Source organism: Orbicella franksi, chromosome 4, assembly GCF_964199315.1.
Source record: "Orbicella franksi chromosome 4, jaOrbFran1.1, whole genome shotgun sequence".
NCBI classification, from domain to species: Eukaryota; Metazoa; Cnidaria; class Anthozoa; order Scleractinia; family Merulinidae; genus Orbicella; species Orbicella franksi.
In genome coordinates this window covers 26,361,921-26,372,587 of record NC_138148.1, presented here as the reverse complement: position 1 = coordinate 26,372,587, position 10,667 = coordinate 26,361,921, and the positions used below count along the sequence as shown (strand labels likewise).

General features: G+C 40.0%; 1 protein-coding gene across 1 annotated transcript; it reads right to left on the bottom strand.

Moving 5' to 3' along the window:
• Window positions 1-7,842: 7,842 nt before the first annotated feature.
• LOC145485661 (transforming growth factor beta-2 proprotein-like) lies at window positions 7,843-10,667 on the bottom strand. The gene is made up of 2 exons (XM_081464298.1): window positions 10,349-10,667; window positions 7,843-9,589 (listed from the first exon to the last, which is right to left on the bottom strand). Exons 1-2 carry the CDS (start codon window positions 10,665-10,667, stop codon window positions 8,754-8,756), a joined length of 1,155 nt encoding a protein of 384 aa, XP_081320424.1. The 3' UTR covers window positions 7,843-8,753.

Genomic DNA, 10,667 nt, shown 5'->3' with positions numbered 1-10,667 from the left:
TGCACACTATCAGCCATTAGTGTGCAGTGGCTTGGTGTGGTTGAAAAAATTACAACGTTTCCTCGTTTCTCCGAAGTTTCGAAAGAACATTTAGTAACAACTGAAACAAAATTCCTAAGAAGACTAAAAGGAGAGCGTTAACGGTTTCTGGAATTAAAAAGCTCGAAATTTTTTAAAGAAACTGATAAACGCGCACACTTAGCTGTAGATGTCAAACAATTAGATTATTCGCTCTCGATTTTTATGAGGCGACAGTTGATGAGGCCGAAGGCCTCATGAACTATCACCTCATAGAAATCTCGAGCTCATAATCTAATTGTTAAGGTGGCCAAATACAGTTTTCAAGAGCTTATGCCTAATTCACCATTACTTTTAAGTATTTATGCTTTGGCGCCCGCTTTTTGCAAGAGTCAAGGTTAACCACAGAAAAGTTTATTCTCGCAGTTTGGCTAAGGTGTGTGCTGTTGCCATGGCAACGGGGCTGTTTAAAAACAAGGTTGAAAAAATGGTTTTTGTTTATTTAAAAAAAATCCAGTCGTTAGACTTTTTTCGTTTTTTGTGTTCGGCCACCTTAAATAGAAACACGATTTTTAACCAATCAGCGCGCGTATCTTCTTGGAACTGTTTTCTAATCACGAAAAATTATACTGTAGTTGCAAGCAGTAAGCAATGTACTTGTAGTGCAAGCTAATCAAACCTAAAATAGTGCACGTGCCGTAATGTATACAGAACAAGAGGTATCAAAGAACAAAGGCCCGCACCTGTAATCCAGTAGGTTTTCAGCAATAGAAAGTCTTTTGTATTCTAATACTGCGTCATTACTTTGTCCTTAAGCTTGGCAAATAGGCCACAGTGACGTCTTTGGCAGAAGGAGAGAGGCCGTGAGGAGGGGTTGATAAACGCCAACTGGAAAAATAAATTTCAAGTTGTGACCTGAGAGATGGAAAATAAGATGACTGTGACATGTGAGACCTCGCTGCTAATACTTATAAGTCTGTTCCTTATAGTAGTTGAAGGACGTTTAAAGTCACACTTTCCTATGAGCGAACAGAAGGAAGAATCCAGGGGAAAAGGCAAGGAGACAGGTACATGGTTCTTATTTATCTTTCAGTTTGTTTTATTATTCTTCTCTTGATCGTATCAAAATAATTTGCCATAAATTAGCTTAAGAGTTTTTCATTTTAACTAAGTACGCTTGAACAAGACCAGCCAAATGTCAGTTCTCGAAAAAAGGAACATTTTCTTACGTTAACTATTAACACGGAGCAATTGACCTCCCGTTAATGTGACATATCCAATTACGCTCCGGCCGAAAGTATGGGAAAGAATAAATTGAACAGGATTATTCGGCAACAAAAACAGAGACCAAATGTAAAAAAAAAAAAATAACTGCTAGTAAACTGACGAGCGGTAACTAGAAAACATTATGAGTGAGGCAATGTGCATTGTTAAATTCGCTTCCCAGATTGCTTGCTTATGATAACTATAAACAACGAAACGATGAAAATGACTGAGGCCAGTGCCTCGGTTTGCCTCTCACTAGCTACGACCCTGATCGACGTTGAAACTTTGCACACATGACTTAAAATCAGTATCCTTCGTCCGTTTTTGGCGAATCTAGCTAACTCACTTGCTGAACCGGCGGATGAGCTTTGAAACAGGTGAAAGATACATCGCATTAACTTATCCGATTAGTGAAGATATTTATGCTGCTAAGAGCTAGTTTGGCGTTTATAAACTCTGCATACTTAATCCATCGCAGCCTATCTATCTTTTCTAAGTTTAACTTAGCCTTTTCATTTCCATTTTATAGCACTTCGATTGTCTAACGTATACTGACTGGCCGTATCCTTATTATTTTTTTTTTTTAGGTATAGATTTGCAGCCCATTTACAGAAATGTCAATCTTTGCCGTATCACTTCAGCCCAAACGGCAGAAAAGGCTGAACCAAGCCACAGAATGGTAAAAATTAAATGATTTATTCTGTGTGGCAATCTTCTATGTTTCCTTTGCCATCATCTGGTATCGATTAGCTGAGGGTAACAATTGAGTCTACACGAACAAAAAAGAAATGATCATATGCCGATACATTAAAATTGGACACTGAAAAGTTCTTTGTTTTCTCAATTGTCTCAGAACACTAGTGCTTTTAAATTCTCTTCTTCTCGGTTAGTGCTTAAAGCCCCGTATGCCAGCTTTAGATTTTTAGCACACGGATAAAACAGTTACATTTTCATGCAGGAACGCTCGATCGTGTTTTGAAAGAAAGGACATCAAATTTCGTCAATATCTCGCAAAGGAAGAATTTAGTACGCTTGGATTGGCACCTGCATTAAATGACAGTCTTATTTCGCGTTTATTCAACATAAAACTGATATTAACTTTCATCCTCAGCCTTGCACAGCCCCTCGAATGTGCGTGGCCAATGAAAGTTTAGTTGAGCAACTTGCTCTGTCGGACGGTCTAAAGGAGGTCACGAGCGCTCTAAACTGCAGTTGCCTTGATCCACGCCCTCCTTGCCTCAGAAAGAACAACATTCGGGTATTCCACTGGGGAACAACGTACGAGAGAAGCGTAGACACTGGCCAGTGCGTTGGCTCCTGCAGTAAAGGTATTTTACATGGACTGCGCCCGAACGTGGTCTTTCAGTAGTCACCTATCAATTATGCATCTGGTGGTGTATGTTTCACAGAAGAAAATATCGCCAAGGATATCATAAAATGTCGCCGGGAGTTACCGATATTATTTTTTCCTACTTACTACCGGAATATAAGTGCTTTTACTAAAGGCTGGGTGGCCATGGGGATTTTAAAATATGATTGACATTAAGTAGAAGCAATATCATTTTTCTTGTGACAGGAAAGAAGACTTGTCATCTCATTGCCAGTAAAATTGTTAGTGTTAAGGGTCCAAACGGTAAGTTTGTTTCTAGTAACCATTTTTGCGCTCTCTGTATTAAGCCAAGTCATTTATGATTGTTAAGTGAGGCCTCTCAGGCGTATGAGTCCAAGGACCACTGTGTCAAGATGATTATCAAAACTCCGTCTCGATGCGGTTCAGAACTGAAGAAAAGAAAATGAAGTATTTTATACTTAAATTGTTTTATGAATTTTTCTTTCTCGAAGATATTAGCTCAATAGAGCCACTCTGTTAATTCGAGTTGAAATAAAATGCATTCGATGTTTCCCCGATTTTCTGGAAAAGAGAGCCAACATGAAATAAAAGTGTTTTTGGAGGAAAGACCATGTGAAAGGAGTGATCGGGGCTTTCTGAATTTGGAATCGGACGCACTGATAGTTTAATAGCTCTGCGCGTTTGCGCCTTGACTAAGGAACGTATAAATTATTTCATGAATATGGCATTCTTTTCAGTTTAACGTAACTCGATTTTCTTTCGATTTTTTCAACTGTCACTTTATTTTATTTCTGGCTGATTCCACAGGCGCTCATTGTGTTGAGAAAGTGTTCAGGTGTAGCTGTACGCGAAGCTGTCACCGTGTGTCATTCCATCAGTTGTACAGTGCCACTGTGTTTGACGAGAATACTAGTAGAAATGAAACACTGGAACAGGTTTGTTCGACGTCATGAGAACAATACGTCAGGTTATGTTATACAAACATATTTGGAGGCTAGAGGGGAAGCTAGGGTTCGAAGATTAACACTGTTCTCGTTTCTGCAGGTCATTGATGTCGGGCGCTGTGTCGGAGAATGTTCCGGAAGAAAGAAGGGACGTTGTATTCATTGGTGAGAATCTTTTCCATACTATGTAAACAAGGGATCATTCCTATACCGGTTCAAAACTTAACAACGTATGCCTGCTATGTGGTAAAAATTAAGCAAATGACGGTAGATTTGTCAATTCGAATGACTCGTAAAATATACTCAACACAAAGAAACATGTGATTTTATAAGAATGATGCACTCAAGGTCACGTGACTTTCATCGTGAGCTTATTATTCTTTACAGGGTGGATAATCCTCTATGGCGTCCAGGCTCTAACGTCCCGCCAAAAGTGTGTATGCTGTCATCTCCACCCAGAGAGACTGGAGGTAAATGTCGCCCCGTGTCCATTGAGAAGAAAGTTTTGTATGCCAACAATGGAGCCCCAAAGACCGTCAACGTCATAAAACGTTGTAAATGTTTCTAACGTATAACTGATGAAACTAATATTTAGTCCAAGAATTACACTTAAACATAACCTACTGACCAACCATACAGTAAACGAGCTATCTGTGATCTGATTGGCTACAAAGGGGCCGTCTATTGATCGATAGATCACAGCGGGAGCTGCTCAATCTTTGACGAAACCATTTCAACTTCTTGTTTTGCTGAAGTTTCTGGAATAAAAATAGTTTTTGTTGTTTGATAGATCGGTCAGTGGGGTATACTTAAACGATTAGATGGCTCCCTCTGGGTTGATCTTATCCGAACTTTAACGTTTGACTTGCCAAAACCTCAAGCTAGCCTCTCATTAAGGAGTCAATAGCGATGTCCCTTTAATTTTTTGTCATTTATCTATTCATTTGCTCGTTTATTTTTTGGATGACTGTTCGCTTGTCTGTTTATTTTAATTTACTGAATACAGAAAAGGACTGGATCGGACTGAGAACCGACCTCGGTGACGTTATGAAGTTCTCCTAATTTCATAACGCCATAATTTCTTATTCAAACACGATCCATCAGATTCAAACTAAGAACTAAATTGTGGCGGCGAAATATTCCATAATTGATCACTTGTAAAGTAAGATCAAGAAAAAATACAAGAGGATGTCATTCTTCACATTACAATTCCGAATCGAGGCGCAATTTTTCAAACTTTGCAGTCGTACATTGTTTTAATAAAAGGAAATTTCTTGTTGTCGAATTTTATTTTCCAGGCACTTGCGCCAGATATATTATTGCCATTAAACCCAATTACACCTGCAATAAAAGCATCTCAGCTAAAGTTCGTATTAGTCAGACGTTATTAGCTAAATAAAACATCAATCTAATACTTTAGGAAGAGTTTTACGAAGCGCTACAATTTATATTAACGCTAGTTCACTTAGTCTCCTTCGCAGCCGTTATTAGGGACGTCACGCAACGCTTCTCCCACACTAGCGGAGAAGCGTTGCGTGACGACCCTAGTAACGGCTGAGACTAGTTTTCACTAGGCTCGATTTCCAGCCGTTTTGGAAGTCCGGTTGTTTATCCTCCTCCCAACGAGGCAAGGAACGCGGGCTCACAAAATGACTGGCACATCAGTAAAAGCATTCAGGTATAAACAACGTACACAGACACGATGCAGTAAAGATGAACTGAAGATGATGCGTTAGCGCCCTTTGAAAGGAACATTGACTGAAAAGCGTTACAGCACCTTACTGCCTCTTCTGCAATGCTTGTGCTTTACTGAATGGCTGGTTTGCAGTGTCACGCAATCAAAATAAAAATCATAACCACTCAATAAATTAAGTCAAGAAGCTGGGATATGAAAGATGATTGATATATAAACAACTTCGCCAAGATTTAGGGCTGTGCAGTTTTTCATATTCCCGTTATTCGGAGAAGTGTTTCAAACAAATTTATAGAGTTCTGTATGGAGTCGCCATGTTTGTGCCCTCGGAGGGACACAAACATGGCGGCCGTAAAGTAACAGAAACATCTGTCATTGAGTTTTGCCATTGAAACGGAAAGTTATTACTCTAGAGCTCCGACACATTGAAATTAATACTTTTTCTAGAGCAACAACTGTTTAGTTAGCAAAAACTTGAGCAAAAACTTATCTTTTTGACCATTCGAGAGCCTTATCGGGCCGCCATTTTAATGTCACATGACGCATAAACTTGGAAATTCAAACGTGCCCTATTTCAAAATGAGGAACCCTGTCTAGCTTAAACGCAGCAAAGCATCAAGTTATTAAAGGGTCTTACATCCGATGAAACTAAAACTTCAGATGGATTGGTAATTTCTTATTTTGGAAAATGATGACGTCAGATGAAAAGCGGCAATAGTTGTTCGAAGCATCCCGTTCCCGCCATTTTTGTTGACGTAAAGCAGCCGACTCACATCATTCGGGAGGGTGTCACTCTTCAAATTAAAAAGCGTGGGAAAACGAATGACGCGCTCGCCCGAAAGATTCAGAAAGGTTATTATTATATTCCAAGCCATAGCAGCATGTTTTAGCTTCGCTCAGTGCAGTTGTCGACAATAAATAAAAGGAGTTGATGCAGGAAAATCTAATTCAAGGTAAGTTTACACTTTATTTATTGTATACACATTTTCAGAAACACCACAGAAGTCTATAGACTCCTAATTTCAGCTGAAGAATGGACATATATCTGGACATGTTTTGCTACTTTCTAAGCCTTAGAATAATTTCGAAACACATAGCTAAAACATGACGTCGCTTGTCGCTGCTACAACTACAACTTTCCCAACAATTAACTTTAGGTATACAGTATGGGGCCCAGTTCTCAGCCACAAAAAACGTAAACTTGTATTTCTCACCTTGGAATAGCCGTAAGGAGTTAAAATTTCACGCATAACTAGCTTCAGCATTCAGTTTACACATGTAGAGCTATCGACTGCTCAACGCTGTTTTCTCCCGAGTAATAACGAAAATGGAGGCTTCGTTCCTGGGCCCAGTTATCGGCCAGCGGGCCCAGTTCTCGGCCACAAAAGAGTACATGCGATTCCTCAGAATGAACAACGCTTTATTGCCATTTTTTGTTGTTAAATCAATTATAAGGCTTGTGTTTTGATATTTCGATCACAAATTATCCTTAAAGAGCTTTGTTTCATTTTAGAAAAGGAAGTTTTTTGCACACCTAGTTTTTCTCTTAAGTGCAGTCAAGCGAAGCTAAAAAGAGTTGGATATTTAAAACGGGGTTAAGTCAGAGCTCATAGTTTTCAGCATGCCACCCCATTACAGCTTTATTTTTGCAACTGACTTGACACGAATACTCCACACAAAACTATGAGCGCTTTTAGTGTTGAAGGCGAGCAGGGTGGCCGAGAATAGGCAAATACGCAAAAGTACTAAGGAAATATTGAGGAGTGAATTTAGGTCAAAGAACTAAACACGCCAGGAAAAGTTTATATTTAACAGATAGCTTTATCACTCTACGTTCTTTATGCCAAGAATTGGCTCATTTGGGCTTTCTAGACGGACAAAATATAAACTTGAATTAAACCATGTAATTCGCGTAGCCGTAAACAAACACGTTTTCGGGGAAACCAAATTCACCTACCTTCGCGTCACCTCGATGTGCTCACAGAAAAACTCGGCAGGATGAAACAAAACTCGGCAGAACGGAAGACAAGGAATCAAGCTACCTTTGGAAACAATTGCTTTTTATTCAGATTCATTTGTGACGCGAAAAATAAACGCTGAACAAAAAGTGGCCGAGAACTGGGCCCGGCCGAGAACTGGGTCCCACACTGTACTCTCTCGAAATACTGCAAAATTCATTCTGTTAATTAATCCCACAAATTTTACAGTTCTACGTGCTTACAAGATTAACTTTTTATACGATTTGCATCCTGTTTCTAGCACTTTAACTTTTTCAAGTTAAGATAAAAGAACACCATTTTGAAAAAGAGCAAAAGCATGAAATACAGTTTCAGTTTGTAGACTCCATGAATATCTCTTATCAGACATATGATTTTGTAGTATCGCTGTATAGCTCAGTTTACGAATCTTGCAGTACTTTGGTGAGCCCGTAAGGCACCGGGGAAAAAATACGAATGACGGATAGAAACGTACAGGGCTAGTACAAACTAAAATGTGTATGAATTAATTATCAAATAAATATCAATTAATTATAAATGTCTTATTCAACGTTTTCCTTTTTCAGCGTCACGCAATTCAAAATAGATCAAAATAAAAATCAAAACTGGTCAATAGATAAAGTCCAGAATCTGGGAAATGAAAGAAGGTAAATATGCAAAGACTTTTGCCAAAATTCTGGTCACGGCAATTTTTCTTATGCGAGATATGCGGAGGAATTTTTTACCCAAATTTATAGAGATTTGTATGGAGACGCCATGCTGGTGCCCATCCGTATGGGCACCAACATGGCGGCCGGAAACTAACAGAAACATCTGTCACTGAGTTTCGCTACAAAAGCGTGAATTTATCCCTCGAGAACTCTAAAACATTAAAATAATACTTTTTCTAAGACATGAACTGTTCAGATAGCCAAGTTCTCTGAAATAAGTCACTCTTTTAACCATCATGACAGCTCTCTAGGCCGTCATGTAAATACCGTGTTACGCAAAAGCTTAGAAATTCAAGCGTAGTTTATCACAAAACCAAGAACCCATTCGGAGCGAAAATTTGTATGAATATTAGTTTTCAGCTGCTCTCATACATCATTTAAGTAAAATCTCAGGAAGATCAATAGATTTGTAGTTCGAATTTTAGTGACGTCATGTGAAAACCAGCTATTGTGTTTTGTGTTTTGGCTTTGGTTCACGAGCCACAACAGACTAACTTGTTAAACCGGTTTCCTGGAGCAAAAATATCATGGGACATTTGTACTTTGTTATGTTTCGCGCGTTGCTTGTAATCTACTGAGTGCACATAGGTACCTGAGCTGATACTGTTAAAAAGATTTCGGCGATCATATTTGAGGATTGAATTCAAAATCGAGGACTGTAGATTTCCAGAGAAAGTCAAAAAAGGATTGAGCACTTGATATCAAAGATCGAGGATTCGATAAAGCCTTTTGACCAAAGATGCCCAGTAATATGTTAAGGGCCGCAATGCTGGTTCACAGACATGTACACTCGCTGACCGCCATGTTTGACAGTTCATCAATTTTTGGTTCACCATCCTTGAAGTAGAGCACGACCAGTGGCTCGTAAGTCTTAGGCACGCAGCAGGGGTCCCCTGGGGCATCTGGGTTGATTTTGTTGTACAGAGACATAATGGTAGTGTGGTGGTTCTGTTTCTCAACTCCCCACATCAAAGGACAGTGACCGGCGCAGTAGTTTGCGTAGAAGCCTTTCGGCGCGTGCAGCCACTTCCAACGCAAATCTTTCTTGAAGTCGATGTAGAGCGAACGAAGACAGCATCGTGTTTCCGTAGACCGTTTCTTGCAATAATTTGAATCCAAGGATCGCTTGTTCCTTCGTCTCGTCGAGTGGACCCGTTCACGAGGGATGAACCATACAAGAATATTTGGCCACGGTTCTTCGTCTTCGTCGTGCATCTGTTTTGGTGCTGGCCCACCGAGATAAATCGGAGAAACGCGTTCATCTTTGTCTGCAGGTACCGAGCTTGTTACGGTAACCGTGAGACCGTAGTTTGTGTTAGAATCCTCAAGCCACTTCTGAACCACTGAAGTGATATCAAAAGATATCCACTTCTCTTCGCTAGATAAACTCCAGGCAGAATCAAGCGCAGTAATGCAGCCATTCTTAGCATTGTCGTCGTGTTCCCCAGTGTTTTCACAAACATCGATGCGTACATTGCTTAGAGGCTGTCGCTGGTTTGGCATCTGATAAAGCCGCAGCTCTGCTAGCGACACCAGTGCGCTCTCTGTTACAAGCTTGCTGAGGTTGAATCTCAGTGAGTACACATCCTTGTCATTCTTTCCTTTGGGGCCTACAAGAGTTAATTATTCGTGTTATATAATTGTTGTTTATGTTTTGAATTGACGCTTTATATAATCTCAATTCCTGGTATGGCAATAAAAAACAGCATGCTACTCTATATGTAACTTACACGTCGACCTATCATTGAAATCAAATCATATAGTAATACCAATAAAAAAGTGGTCTTTCCACTCAGTAGAGACGAGTCTGGATGGGATTTAAGTATTGGTCAGCTGAGAAATGAAGGGCTTTTTATCTGATAACTGAGATACGAGAACTACAAATTTATACTGATTGCTGAGAATGGAGCTAACATTTTAACTTACAACTGAGTTTCTAGCCTAACCTCAATTCGGCCCTCTTTTAAGCCTTGATGGTCAAGCCAGCGCTTGACTCCGGTTTCAATAGCATGTAGAGACGAGTATCATTACCTCTCTCCCCTGACTGGGATGCTAATCGATCTCAGCTCAACCCCCAGAGCCGCCAGCATTTCAAATCCTCTGCAACCATTTACACAACCCGTGCGAAGAGAAGCCCCATGAAAATTAAGCGCGCCTTGTTCAACGTAACAAAGTGGCTCTGGTAATAAAATTGCCTCGATCCTTCCGAATCGTTTGAGTTACACCATGTACCACTGTAAGTCTAAGCGATAATAGATCGGGAACAAACACCTAAGACCTGAAGACTTTTAAAAACTTACGAAAATTCCAGAAAAATGTCAAAGAACATGATCAAGCAAAGCCTTACAGTCTAAGCTTTGCATACTTACTTGGTACGACCGTTCTAGCAACCTCTTTTTCCAGTAGCAGTCGTTCGACTCTCTTAGCAAAGTATTCTTCGTCTGCGTCCACTTGAGAACGACACAACTTCGATTCCAGTAATAACTTGTCTTTTTCCTGCACCGCGCTTTTGTACGTCTGCATCACTTCACGGCTAACATTCATAAAAATCTCTTCTCCGTTCGGAGGCTTCGTTAAGCCAAGCTTGGCCAGAATCTGTCCCTGAACTGCGATCAACCTCTTCTCGCGAGCTTGTCTACTGTTGCAAGTCTTGCATCCAGTTATGAAAGCCACGCCAACAACATTCAT

Coding starts and splice junctions, on each gene's coding strand:
- LOC145485661 (XM_081464298.1), bottom strand. CDS start 10,667: ATGAATGTTGTTGGCGTGGCTTTCATAACTGGATGCAAGACTTGCAAC. Junction 9,590..10,348: donor TGCTAGAACGGTCGTACCAA/GTAAGTATGCAA, acceptor TAACTCTTGTAG/GCCCCAAAGGAAAGAATGAC.